Consider the following 13,952-nt stretch of genomic DNA (forward strand, 5'->3'; position numbering starts at 1 on the left):
CCGGATCCAGGCGAACCTGATCGCGTTAGCCAAAGTAGTACGTAGGCTACAGGGGGGTGTACTTTTACTCATCTGTTAATGTTACCGCATCAATCATTCATACGGGAACATTAATGCTATGCCCATTGAGTAAGGCTTCTGTGACCATATACGATGATCAAAGCACTTCTTAAATTATTTACCCTCGATTTGTAGTTGCTTTGTGTTGAATAACTCATATTTATGTCTAGTATCAACAGCGCAGTGTAGTGCCGCAATAATCTGTATGGTTAATTGCTTTCACAACAAATTATGAAATTTCATAAAATACATTTAAAAAAATAATAATATTTTTACATGGTGTTCCAGGAAAGGCAATGAACAATAGCTATAATTATGTATATTAAAAAGGAGACTATTCTTCATTATAATTAATGATCAGAATTTCTGGCTATAGGTGCTAATGTGCCTGACAACTGTGTATATCAGAGTTTGAGAGAAGGAGAGCTTGTTGTTTGGAGGCTTACTTCCTGTTGTTCGGTGCAACATACAGGAGGACATTTTCTCCATCTCAGCCATTGACCTGGGGACACTGAAGAAGCTGAGAATTCGCCATGACAACTCTCAGCCTCAGTCGTCATGGTTTTTGGATCGCGTGGAGATTGTGGACGGCAAGGATGACACCATGTGAGTCTTCACAGGAACAGGAAGATCAATTCAGAAAGAGAACTGGAGAGGGGGGGAGAGAGGGAAAGGGGGGTTTCCAGGTGAAAATTTGGGCCCAGTAGCTTTTCTTCACAGGAATTATATTCACAGTTGTTTGAACACATAAACTTATTTTTTTAACTATAATTTTGTGCAAAGCAAATGTGTCAACAAAGCAATCAGTGTTATTCCTTTGATCGAGACGAAAGTTTGTCTCTACCTGCGTCTCAGTTGGTATCCTCCAGGGGTCGCTGTAGGCACTCGAAAGGTACAGTCACATGACTAATTAAATAATTGAATGGCCAATTGTGATGTTTTGACAGACATATGTGCCACAGATCAAGAGGTTTGCACAGAATCAAAATGAAAGAACTGAGCGTATCTGTGGCCAGGAACAGATAGGACAGACTGTTATGCTCCATGAATGGATATCACATGTGAGTGTGAGGCTTGCAGACATCACTGTCGGTCATCATCTGCGCTTAATTAGTGCTAATTTCTTCACGCTCCGCTCCGTTAACCATTGGGCTGCATTTGCGGCACAATGTGACTTTAACAGTATATGAGGCCTTTTTTTTTTCTTTCTGGAAGTTCGCTGCACCGATTCAGGTCTTTGTTCAAGGTTACAACTGCAGCGCCTCACCCAGCAATCAAACTCACGCCCTCTTCGTCCATTCTGTAAATAAAATATAACGGGCCGCGCCCCAGTAAAAGACGGTTGCAGTGAAATGGTGTGTGGGTCTCCCCCTGCGCAGTTATTACTTCCCCTGTCAGCGCTGGCTGGCTGTGGACGAGGACGACGGCCAGATTGCCCGGGAGCTGGTTCCGGTGGACGAGGCCTTCATGAAGAAGGACGATGAAGACGAGGGCTCGGGGGCTACGCTGGGGCTGGAGCAGAAGGGTGAGGAAGGGGCGGGAGACGGGGCGGGACGAGATGGGATCAAATGGTCCACCATTACACAACCGTGGGATAAGGGGATCCTGGGATTCATTTGCACCACAAATACATTGCCTGTGATTGACAGGGTCACTCCAGGCATTTAAGCTTGAGTGAAAATTGAAGTTATGTTTGCTTTTCAAATCACTGCGCAATAAAAAATTTTAAAAAAGTTTTTATAGATATAGGCCTTCATAAAGAACCAAAGGAACAACTATCATGTTTTCAAACCTATTTTATTCAGCTGAGATTTTAGGTTTGTTTTTATCCTGAATATAAAATAAGTTCATAATGAAAGGTAATAATATTTTTTTGAAATAAAGATTTGACATTTGAACAAATCAGCGGTGACCTATTGGTGAACTTCCATAGTGAATATCCTTACACAACGGACATGCCATGTCAGACATCAAGCTGTCATGTTTAGAAAATATATACTTTTTAACCACATTTAATTTTACTGTTTTCATGTTTATGCATTTGAAAAACTATATATCTTTATCCTGTGGGTTCATCTGCACCTTAAATGAAAGACAAATAGTGAGGTCTTTGAAACACCACTTGTAAACGAGGAAGACAGATGGAGCTGTTAATTTTTTATTTGGTCCTCATTTGCATTTATCTCCACACATTTTGTGCAATCAAACAAAATTATATGTTGTGTTTATTTTCTCTTTTTTGCAGCCATGTCACGAACCTATTCCCTCAGAATTAAGACGGGTGATAAGAAATATTCTGGAACAGATGCCAATGTGTTTGCTATTCTCTTTGGAGAAAATGATGACACAGGTATGGTACAGTATAAGCAAGAGGTTTATTGCAGTATTTTGGACACCATGAATGGCCCTAGCTTCAGGACTGTTTTAGTTCATAAAAAATAAATTCCATTTTGAAGCATTTACAGTACTTCAGTTTCCTGGACTAGAGGTATTGAGGTTTTTGTTCTCAATGATCAAGTTGAAAATAAGAAAGCAATTTGCGACATATTCATTATTTTATCACTGCTCTCTTATTTAGTGTATTTTGTATTTTGTTTTTGTGTCCAGATATTTATTTTAATTCTGCATAATTACCAAGGTTGACCGATAATTTTTTACATAACATAATCTGAACACAGTGGTTGTAGGGCAGGTTGTGCAAAAAGGAAATATGATGCAATTGCAGAGACTCTGACAGCTGGTAATACTTAATTTGTCTTCTGAGTCGGATGTTTCTTTGCTAATCCCCCGCCCGACAGGAATAATAAACCTCAAAGCCTGCAAGTCGCACAAGAATAAATTTGAGCGGGGAATGATAGACGAGTTCACAGTGGAGGCCGTGGACATCGGCGCATTGAAGAAATTACGCATCGGCCATGACAACTCAGGTGAGCGCTGGCAGCTCGCTGATTGGCCCTCGCAAACACACACGCAGCGGCGTACCGGTTCTGCGATCAGTCTGGCTTCAGCTTGTATGTATGTCAGTGGCTCCCGATGATGCGCTGTGACAAGAATATAAACCGGTGTATTAAATGTACCCAGAGCACTTGCCAACTGTGGGAAAGATCTTGGAGAGTTGAGGCTGTGTACAAGGAATAGAAATACAAGTAATAGCCATTACACTTCTTGATCACATTTAATCACGTCGTATTGTTTGCAATTTTTAAACAGCAAACAAATACAGCAGAACCATTAGTTGAGAGTGAAGATACTGAAGGCCAGGACGATTCCTCGAAATAGCACAAATGCTGAGAAATTAACATGCACTTAAACAGATGAACTGTGAAAAATAAAGATCATTGTCAAAATCAACAGCCTAATCGCTATCAATATCACAGACTTAGAGGCGGTCAGGTCAGGCCGTTTAGACGGAGTAGGTCAACCACTGACAGATGCACGTTTTGGAAAGCAGAGAGCCGATCTGGCACGGAACGTCAGGCTTGACACGCCAGCATGGAGCACAGAATGGAGATTAGCAGTGTGTGGCGTCTGCTCAGGCGTTCAGTCTTCCTATAGAGACCCCCCCCCCCCTCACATTTCCTCCCTTCCTGAGACCCCCACCGTATCCGAACCTTTAACCCCCTTGCTGTGATTAAGGGGGCTCGCCGGGCTGGTTCCTGGACTGGGTGGAGATCGACGCCCCCTCCCTCGGTGAGAAGCTGCGGTTCCCCTGTGGCCGTTGGCTGGACAGGGGGGAGGACGACGGGCTGGTCGTCAGGGACCTGTACCCTGCTGACCTGCAGACTGAGCTCTACACCCCATGTGAGGCCCACCCCCCTCCCTTACCCCTGTCCCAAATCTGAACCACGATACTGCTGCAGGGCAAGCCTCGATAGATTGGTTAATATTCGGGCTGTTTCCCAGAACTGTCTTCCATGCACTTATGAACTATCCTTAAAAACTGTCGTAAGTTAACAACACCTGTAAAGGGTCTAAGTGCATCCCTCAGAGTTTATCCTCCTGAGTCAATGTACAGCTGGGAGAACAACAGAAGTAAATATGTTGAAATTATACGTCGACCGCACAGAACTAATGTCTTCATCCTTCAAGCCGTCCTTCCTCTTCTGTCATCTCTCCATCATGTTTAGTCGTCACTTAGTAGTCTCTGCTTGTTTATAGGGTTACACAACTGGCCAATGTATTATTGCCTCTTTGTTCTGTAATCCATGCTTTGAAAAGTGTGAAAAAGTGAAATGAATAATGGCTGCTTTCCCTTATCCCTGTCTTGCAGTTGTGCCTTATGAGATCACCACGTTTACAAGCGATATCTTCGGAGCAGGGACGGACGCGGACGTGTTCATCGTCCTTTATGGACGAAAAGGGCTGGGCACCCAGCAGAAGTACCTCTGCGTTAACAAGCGGGAGAGGCGGCTGTTTTTCGAGAGGAACGCTGAAGACATGTTCATTGTGGAGGTGGGCCTTGAAACACAGTGTTAAAATCGTGAAATACAGTGCTAAAGAGTGTGTTTTTAATACTATAATAAAATATATAAATTTAGAAATTATGAGACCAAATCCATTAGCCATTATTATATGATGTCTAATCTGAAAAAAAAACATTGTTTTATTTTATAAAGAGTAAAAAGAGAGAATAGTTTCGTTTGGTTCAAGTCAGTGACAGGCAGCTCATTATAGCTTCAAACATTCTGTCGGTTTACAAAGTCTCCCATTAGTTTATCTTTTATTCTTTGTTATATCCCTGCTCTTAACAGACAATTTACACATTGAAAAAAATCTAGTTCACTTAATTTTTAACATTTAAAAATGAGTGAAAACATATTGGATGAAGACTAGCTGTAGGACTGTGGAGAATATTGAGTCAAACGTAAATAAGTGCGAAGTGACAGTTGAAGTGGCAGTTGGGGCTCATGTGACATGTGCCTGTGATGTCTTGCAGCTGGAGGACGTGGGGGACGTGATAGAGAAGATCCGGATCGGACACGACAACCGGGGGACGAATCCCGGCTGGCATCTGGACCGGGTTGAAATCAGAAGACTCCTGAGGAAAGGGAAGGTACTGCATATTTCTAGTTCTCATAACATTTATGAAATATCCAATATGGACCATGTGCACATTGTTAGAACTAAAAGTAACCCATCGTATCAGAGTTGATTTCACACTGAACATTTATGCTACGGAAGCATGTTTTGCAGTAGGCATTACTTTTTTCCACCTCTGAGCGCTTATTTCTGAGTGAATTGATCTCCCCTGGAAGGGGTCCGAGACCACCATATTCTACTGCGAGCGCTGGCTGGCCAAATCGGAGGACGACGGGGAGACCGTGAGGGAGCTGGTGCCTTCCGAAATCATCCAGGAGAAGCTGCTGAGGGACGGGACCCTGAAACGCACGGAGACCGACGTGGAGGACGCCCTGGAGAGTACGTCACTCCCGCTGTTTACCTCACTTCTGCCTCTCTGATACCTTTATGCGGTTCTGACCTTAGCGTTGCTATGTGCTGGATTCGTAGATAATGAAAAACAGTTTAAAAAATAGATCTTTACAAACTTTTTCAAAAGTTTTCCTTTATTTTATCTTGTCTGAGACTATTATGATTGACCTTTTTTCTTTTGCACTCATATCAAACAGAAGTTTTAAAATGCCACCAGTTTTGACACTCGTTTGGATCTTTACTATTGGCACTGATCTCCGCTGTGGAGCACAGACTTAGAGCCGCTTGTGTCCGCGCTTGTGTGCCCCCCTCAGCTCACACGTACAAGGTGTCCGTGATGACGGGCGACGTGCAGGGGGCGGGCACCGACGCCAACGTGTTCCTCACCATCTACGGTAACCTTGGAGACACGGGGGAGCGCAAGCTCAGCAAGTCCGAGAGCAACAAAAACAAGTTTGAGCGCGGAGCGGTAAGTCTTCGGCCTGGCGGTGTTCCCGGCAGTGCTCTCCGTAATGCCGGAGGGCATGACGTGTGTTTGCGCAGAGTCATCCCTCCTGCTTTTATCTTCGGCGTCCTGTTGTGTAATGTGTTCTTGGTGTACTGGCACAAGTTAACGCAGCATAGTATCTCATGGGAAATTATGGTCTGGTTGGAGTTGTCATCAATTAAGTGTAGCTGATCAGTACACCTTTTCTAATGACTGATTTTTCTTTGAAGCTAATCAGGTGTGTCACTGTTTTAAGTGTACAAGCAGTGGCAGTTTATGAATTCTGAGATCCAACTGCCCCCTGTCCATTGATAACGCTGTGCTCCCGGAGGTTCTGATCTCTAAGACGAGATTTTAAGGCAATTCCCCTGTGGGTCATGGACTCAAGTTCTGTAGTGTTCACTGGAAAGTGAGAATGTCGTACTGCATGCTGGGAATTCTGGTTTCTCGGTCTATCCACTTTTCAACCCCACATTCTGGCGCTATATATGACTCGAGTTTGCCAATTTCCAAAATGAGAAAAAAAAGTGCAATTTCCGTGCTATTTTACCAGTACACCGGCCTGCGGCAAGAGGGACCGTAGCAACGCAATCATGTGTGCTGCAGCGGGAGGATGAATTCTCCTGGTGCCAGAGTCAAGCTGGGATGACATTCATTGCCTTCTGCCTCCAGCTGTCTCTCTCTCTCTCTCTCTGTCCCTCTCTCCCCGCCTCAAGACCGAGCAGCCGTTCCGCAGCTGTGGATGTCTTACACCGAGCCGATTCCTTTTCATCATCAAATTTTTTAAGCCGTTTCCTTAGAACGAGGCTCCTCTAAAGAACGTTGCATTTAAGGAAGAGTACAAGGCAGGAGGAAGCGGGGCGATTGATGTAACTTCCTGAGGAGATCTGCACTGTTGATTTAGAAATGTGGGGCTGGTGCTGTCTGCTGGGGGGGGGGGGGGTAGCAACTGGGTATGTTGTCTCTGGCCCTGGAGGAGGGGGGCCCCAATAGTCTGTGTTATATTTTTAATATTTATTGTCCTGGGCCCTAGAATAATATAATAATATAATTTTTTCCTGGTCCCAGGAATTTCACCCCACATCTCTGTCTGTGATAGCTGATCTTCAGTCCTTTCAAAGCACAAAACAGTGAGACTGTAAATGCTGTTTTTTTTTTGGGGGGGGGGGGGGGTGTAGATTTCTCTTTCATGTAGGAACGTTGTTTTTTTTCATCTGGTTGCATTGTCTACTGTAAGGGTCGAGTGCAGTTTTTTCCCCCAGGTGAAAGAGCTGTTCTTTACCCCCAGGTGGACAAATTCTCCATTGAAGCGGTGGACTTGGGCGAGATCTTCAAGATCAAGGTTCGCCATGACAACACCATGGTCGGGGCCGACTGGTACCTTGATCAGGTGGAGGTTGTTGACGTGGAAACGGAGGAGATTTACCTGTTTCTATGCGAGCGCTGGCTTTCCAAGAAGAAGGAGGATAAAAGAATTGAGAGGACTTTCTACGTAAAGGTATTGCAGGGCCTGGGGGAGACCATATTGCTGTACGCTGTGCCTGGATTGTGTAAAATGAACAGGATTCTCAAGAATTCAAAATATTTTGACATTGTTGAAAACAAATTGTTTTCAGACACACTGTATCTGGACCTTAAGGTGGATAACGTAAGTTCAACATAAAGCTTATGTCATTTCTTTTACTGGGAGCTGATTCAAGGTGTTTTTTTTTCAAAGGGTTATGAAGGAAATAGGAACAACTCGCAGAGCTCAATCAAGAGCATGAAGAGTTTGGACAGCAACATGAACAAGAAGAACAAGAAGAAGAAGGAGGAGGAGATCATCGAGGAACTCCCCAGTACTGATCCTGCTCTTGCACTTTTCAACACACATTTAATTTAATCAGGGCATCTGATTGCTTTCTCAAACCTACTGTTCAGTGTTTACAGACAATCAGTTTGTTGTAGTCATTGTGTTTTTTTTGTTAAACCTATTCCAAAAATTTGTTCGCTCATGGACAATCGCAGGTATTTCATTGTCCACCAACAGTAGTTATCCATCAGTTGGCAGTTTTCCATCATTTCTGAAGTGATCAGCCAGTACTGTTTGTGTGTTTAAGTGCTGGCTGATCACTTCAGAAACGATAGATGGCTACAGTAAGATAACTTCCCAATGATGTTTGTGATTTGTGCCGCACCCCCCACCCCCGCCCCCCTCCCCACAGCCATCCCGTACCACATCGCTGTGTCCACGGGGCTGGAGCGGGACGCCGGCACCGCGAGCCGCGTCTACGTCATCATCATCGGGCCCGACATGATCGAGACCGAGCGGCTCTGGCTGGAGCTGTCCGACGGGAAGACGTGCTTCGGCGCCGGAACGATGGAGAACTTCGTGTGCGACGGCACCGACGTCGGCGAGATCAAGAAAGTGGAAGTGAGCGTGGCGGACGCCGCGGGGAAAACGGGTGGAGCTTTCCTCTGGGTTTCATGTCATATTTCATGGGAGATTACGAGTTAAGCTGTGGGGAAAAAAAACCTTGATAATTGCTATTTAATATTTCTAAACGAAATGTTCGGGGTTGTATCAACATGTTAAAATGGCCTCTGATTGTGGATTATAGCAACATACCCATAGCACAAGCTAACAGAATTGTGTGTAACAAGGACACTGCACCAATGTGAGGACAGAACAGAGGTACGGAATATTGATATTGTATGTGCCTCCATGAAACCTGGGTTTCAGTGCCGCCCAAATGAACATGCTGAGCTAGGAAACTATTGAAGCATTTTCTATGTACCACCTGCAAAGTATCCTGTCCAAATGACATGTTCTCCCTCTGAAAACCTCCCTGAGCTCAAATTCCAAACTCCAACGCATCCCACATCTATCTTCTTATGGATAGGAATGAACTTTCTACCATGAACTTTTTGCATGGAAACAATTCTTGTACAATCACGGTGTTTCACCACCATGTGAGGTTCAAACAGCATCTGAAGTGGAATTAAAGCATTTGCCACTTAAAGAGAACAATCTCAAGTCCTCAGCCTCAGCACCTTCAAAGGCTCTTGGAGATAATGCAGAACAAAAGAAGAATGAAACAGCATAAAGGCAGAATTGCAGAAAACAGCCGTGGGTAGAATTGGAAAGCAAAGCAAATATGAAGTATGAGTTATTGTCAAAGTCATAAAAAAGGTTTGTGCGAAAGTTAAAAAAACTTTTTTTGTTTTCTCTGCTCTCCTGAAAGGAGGTTAGATGTGAAGGCTAGTCTCCCGAAAGGCCACGGTTGCTTAATATACTTCCAGGCGTGGGCGACAGGTATTAATAGGTATTAATTGCTCCCCGGAGACCGACCGAGTGAGTCTGAGTGATTCACAGCTTTCATGGGTGGCTGTGGCGAAGTGTCTCATCACGCCAGGGTTTAGCGCACCCACGCGTAGCGGCAGCGCGTTTGCGTCACAGACACCAGGAAACCCCCTCTCAGTCACCTCCTCCCTGGGGAGAACGGTGACCTGCGGAGGACGGGCGGCTGTGGCGTACCTGGTGTCCGTCCGTCGGTGTCCGCCTCTGCTTCAGTCACTCCTGGCCCTGAGTGAGGTCCGCTGGGCCCTTGGCCTCCCTGGAAGGGCGGCTGGGAAAGCCTCCAGGACGAGGCTAATGGCTGTCGACAGTCTTTGCTGTTGTGTTGTGCTTTTCCTGGCTACGTGTCAACGGGCTGTCCGGGAAGGGGGGCAGGGAAATTTTGACTGTGCGAACTCTCTATGAATCGACTGCCGCCAGCTGTTGAAATTTCCATCCAGGAAGGTCGTTGGTTTTGGAACACTGTAGCAATCGGGGATAGTAGTACAGGTTGTCTGCGGAATAAGACTAAACTGTGAACCTGCTTTATGAAATCGATCATCCAAAAATGTTCTTCCGTGTTTACATCTGCCTGCTTCAGACAAAGCTGTGATGTGATTGGACACTCTACTAAAAGGTCAAAGTTCAAACTCCGCTGCTTGGCATTATTTAGAGCTGTGCACTACGACATGCTTGGCATTGCTGCGAGGTTGGGCATCAGCGCTCCCTCCGTAGGAAATTAAGGGTTTGACACCACGTCGAGCGTTTTGACGCTGATCGCGTGACCGCGTGTGTCTTCCTCTGTGCCACCGCAGCTCGGGCACGACGGCGCCACCCCAGAGAGCTGCTGGCTGGTGGAGGAGCTGGCCGTCGCCGTGCCAACCAAAGGGGTCCAGTACATCTTCCAGTGCAAGTGCTGGCTGGCCAAAGACCGTGGCGACGGGCTCACGGCCCGCGTGTTCAACGTGCTGGACGCCGAGAGCATCGGCATCACGCAGAAGGTGAGGGAGACGCAGTTCTGCGCAGACAGCCCGTCCTGTGACACGCCACAGTTCCTATGTAGCTTGTCCATTATTCACTGGGGTATCACCTGAATGGCCGCTCATGCATGACTTCGAATCCCTCCCCCTCAATAACTGTAATTGATGTTGCCCTTCCTGGATTCCAATTAGTTCCTCTTCTGGTTTCAAAGGGGCATTATTTATTCACAGATGACGTTGAAGTGTCTCTGATCCCAGTCCCTAATTAAAATTAGGCGGCACAGCGGTTAGTGTATAGTTGCCTCGCAAGAAGGAGGTTGCGGGTTCACGTCCTGGCTGGGCCCTCTCTGCGTGCATGTTCTCCCTGTGTGCGTGTGGGTTTCCTGCGGGTACTCCGGTTTCCTCCCACACTGAAAGACATGTCAGGATAGGTATTCAAGTCAGGTTAGGTGTTCTCCTGCCATTGCCCTTGACACTGGCTTCAGAACTGGTGTTGGTCCCCGGGCGCTGCGCTGTGGCTGCCCACTGCTGCTAAGTAGCTAGGATGGGTTAAATGCAGAGGACAAATTCCCCCACAGGGTTCAATGAAGTGAAATCTGAAAAAAAAAATCATTATCTTTGTTCCTTTTTTTTCGTAGATGGCTCCAGTTCAAATTGAAACTTCTATTGCTCAGCTGTTCATGTGGAAAAAGCTGCCATGATTCAATATTGTATTGAATTATGTCAAAAATAGGTCCCGTGTCCCATTTCTTATATTTTTTTACGCTGACCATGTAGGATACAATCCCTACTGCCACCGTCATGTTAATTAATACTTGTTTTAGTGCCTCTCATTAGTTCTTGCAGTTCTCTGCATAATAGCAGTCAATTAGATTGAGTATTATGAAGTAAACAGTATATTGTGACTGTAGTAAGCATTCTTATGATAATGGTCCATAGGAATGTTTGCTGAGTCATGCTTCCTCTTCCAGATCATCTATGAGGTCACCGTTGTCACGGGCGACGTTCAGAATGCTGGCACCGACACCCAGATCTACTTATCAGTTTTCGGAGCCAATGGGAACACAGAGGAGATCCTGCTTGAAAAGAAAGCCGACAGGTGCTCAGTTCAAATACGTTTGATTCCCCAGTGAACACTAAAGCTGAAGGGGCCGCCACATGGACACAAGACTCTTAAGGGATTATTTCAGATTAAACAAATATTAAAACACAATCGATTGTGCATCTGTGCTGGATGAATTGCCTTGCAAATTCCTTGCAAAAGCTGCCATAAACATTCCGGTGAATGATATTTCCAGGGTTTTAATAATTATTTTGTGCACAAATTGTAGCTGGAAATATTAAAGGTATGAATTATTTTTAAGTAGCATGACTAAAGTTAGGAAAAAGTTTAGTTGAGAAAATGGCAAGCATTGTTGAGCTGAATGGCTACATAAATTTTGATGTTCTGCAGGTTTGAGAGAGGCCAGGAGGACACGTTCAATTTGGAGATAGATGACATCGCTCCACTGAAGAAGATTAGGGTTCGCATTGATGGGTCCGGAAGCCGTCCCGATTGGTTCCTGGACAAGGTCAGAACACAAAGCATTTTCCAGGATTTGTGGGTTTTCCCTGGGGTTACAGTACATCCATCTGATGATGTCCTTTTTTCCGTTTTAAAAAAGGTACGCGTGCTGTACGAGCAGCACTTTGTGTGATGCATTTCGGCCGCTGTTGTGACCCCCAGATAATCATGAGAAACCAGGTGACGGAGGAGGTGTCGGTCTTCACCTACGAGCAGTGGCTGTCCAAGACAAAGGGGCCCAAGAGGACCAAGATCTGCGAGCTGGCCGCCGTGGTGGACGAGGAGGAGATGGTGGAGATGACCACGTACACCATCCAGGTGAAGACCAGCGACGTCGGAGGTCAGTGCCACACGGAGAGCTCACAGACCTGATGCGTTACATTACATTACATTTATTTAGCAGACGCTTTTATAGAAAGCGACGTACAAAAGTGCACATAATGGTCATTGAAACAACTACAAAACACAGGTTTGATAAGGTGCAATACTCATTTCGCACAGCTGCTTATATCCAAGAGCACAGTTCATTGAACTGACCTGATTCTGACCTAACTTGTGCCAAGTCAAACTAGGGGGAAGAACAAGCTGCAGTGATGCTCACTGATGTGAAGTTTATTCAGATATTTCACGCATTACTTGGGACGGGAGGTCTTTGACGGTGTTATGATAAGAACGCAGTGGATTTTGACACAGGAGCTTAGAATCTATCAGTACCTGAGTCAGACGCAGTCACATTTGAAATGCCAGCCGCTCTGTGCTCTCCCCTCCCTGAACGCAATAAAAGAACTAAAACTACCCGCCTGATGTCCTGGCTTCTCTCTCCACTAAAATCTCAGGAGACAATAAACTCAGGTTATAAAGTGCGGGGCCAAAAAATTAATCAAACCTTTATTAAACAAGAGGTTCCTGGGGCCCGCAAGCTCATAAAGCCTGCGCTTCGTGAGAGTTTTTTACCCGACCGGAGGACGGCGGATTTCCTGCTCTGTTACGCAATCTTATTTGCAGCTCGGCTGACTTCGGGATGTTATTGCAAATTTAAGATGAACAAACACGGCGGCGTCACCGTTCGTATCGCAGGCAACGGCCGCAGAAGTAGATGACAGGGATCGTTAATGAGAGCTCTGAAACCCTCGGCGACGATATTGTGGAAGATTTCTGGCTTAGGAACCAGCCGGCTATTTCCCACCTGGGGCTCGCAAGTCAAAACTTTAAGATGCGGTTACAACATTTGCCTGAAAACTATTTTGCCTCAATGCTATTTTCTCATTTCTGTGGAGTCTAAAGCAGCCGATAATACAGTTATGAGGTTTCAATATAATATCGCATGTAATGAAAAATGTTTCATCATCAGAAAAAATTCATTAATTTAATTACCTGAAGCAGTAATGCAAATGAAGCAGTAATATTTGTTTAATAGGGTTCAGTTTAGTTTGTATACCTCTTCGATTGTCCAGGCTTGCATTGTTGCACTGTTTCCTCATCTCAGCCTATTCAGTGATAAAATACCAGTGGGATCATTTAATTTTATTGAATTCATATTACATCAACAGACATCCAAGACACCTTTTCTGTTCACTCAGACTGTACATCCGGACAGAACAGCTTTTGCCTGTTTGTTCCATCCCACTGCAAGTGTCGTTTTGGTAGCCAGTGTTGATGTGCCCATATTATCTCCGGATTATGCAGCAGTCTCTCCAGGATTGCAGTGAGGACTTATTTGTGTCCTGTTTCGGGTCCTTCCCCCCAGGAGCGGGCACGGACGCCAACGTGTTCCTCATCCTGTTCGGGGAGAACGGGGACACGGGCACCATGGCACTGAAGACCAGCGGCAACACCAACAAGTTCGAGCGCAAGCAGCTGGACGTGTTCCGCTTCCCCGACGTACTCAGCCTGGGCGAGCTGTCCAAACTCCGGGTGTGGCACGACAACAAGGGTGAGCCAGTCAGAGACTCTCGCTAAATGCTCACAGCAACGTTCAGCTGTTCAGTTCATGCGTTTCATCCAAGTGGTCTAGTGGTCCAGGCTATTGCTAAATGCACACTGTGGAAGTCTTATTGTACCATGGATTCATGTAACTGTTGGGGAAGCACAGAATCATCTAGAATGTGATGGTAT

General features: G+C 45.5%; 1 protein-coding gene across 1 annotated transcript in view; it reads left to right on the forward strand.

Moving 5' to 3' along the window:
* LOC135233521 (lipoxygenase homology domain-containing protein 1-like) overlaps positions 1 to 13,952 on the forward strand; it is a 38,287-nt gene that overhangs the window by 18,929 nt on the left and 5,406 nt on the right. The window contains exons 23-39 of the mRNA XM_064297149.1: positions 533 to 666; positions 1,440 to 1,585; positions 2,306 to 2,410; positions 2,859 to 2,987; positions 3,697 to 3,861; positions 4,331 to 4,512; positions 4,997 to 5,113; positions 5,316 to 5,478; positions 5,805 to 5,959; positions 7,266 to 7,475; positions 7,695 to 7,815; positions 8,182 to 8,390; positions 10,109 to 10,294; positions 11,245 to 11,372; positions 11,727 to 11,844; positions 12,000 to 12,177; positions 13,585 to 13,770. Coding sequence (XP_064153219.1) covers positions 533 to 666; positions 1,440 to 1,585; positions 2,306 to 2,410; positions 2,859 to 2,987; positions 3,697 to 3,861; positions 4,331 to 4,512; positions 4,997 to 5,113; positions 5,316 to 5,478; positions 5,805 to 5,959; positions 7,266 to 7,475; positions 7,695 to 7,815; positions 8,182 to 8,390; positions 10,109 to 10,294; positions 11,245 to 11,372; positions 11,727 to 11,844; positions 12,000 to 12,177; positions 13,585 to 13,770 — 2,632 coding nt within the window. The remainder of the gene's footprint in view (positions 1 to 532; positions 667 to 1,439; positions 1,586 to 2,305; positions 2,411 to 2,858; positions 2,988 to 3,696; positions 3,862 to 4,330; positions 4,513 to 4,996; positions 5,114 to 5,315; positions 5,479 to 5,804; positions 5,960 to 7,265; positions 7,476 to 7,694; positions 7,816 to 8,181; positions 8,391 to 10,108; positions 10,295 to 11,244; positions 11,373 to 11,726; positions 11,845 to 11,999; positions 12,178 to 13,584; positions 13,771 to 13,952) is intronic.

The sequence above is a fragment of the Anguilla rostrata genome, chromosome 10, assembly GCF_018555375.3.
Source record: "Anguilla rostrata isolate EN2019 chromosome 10, ASM1855537v3, whole genome shotgun sequence".
NCBI classification, from domain to species: domain Eukaryota; kingdom Metazoa; phylum Chordata; class Actinopteri; order Anguilliformes; family Anguillidae; genus Anguilla; species Anguilla rostrata.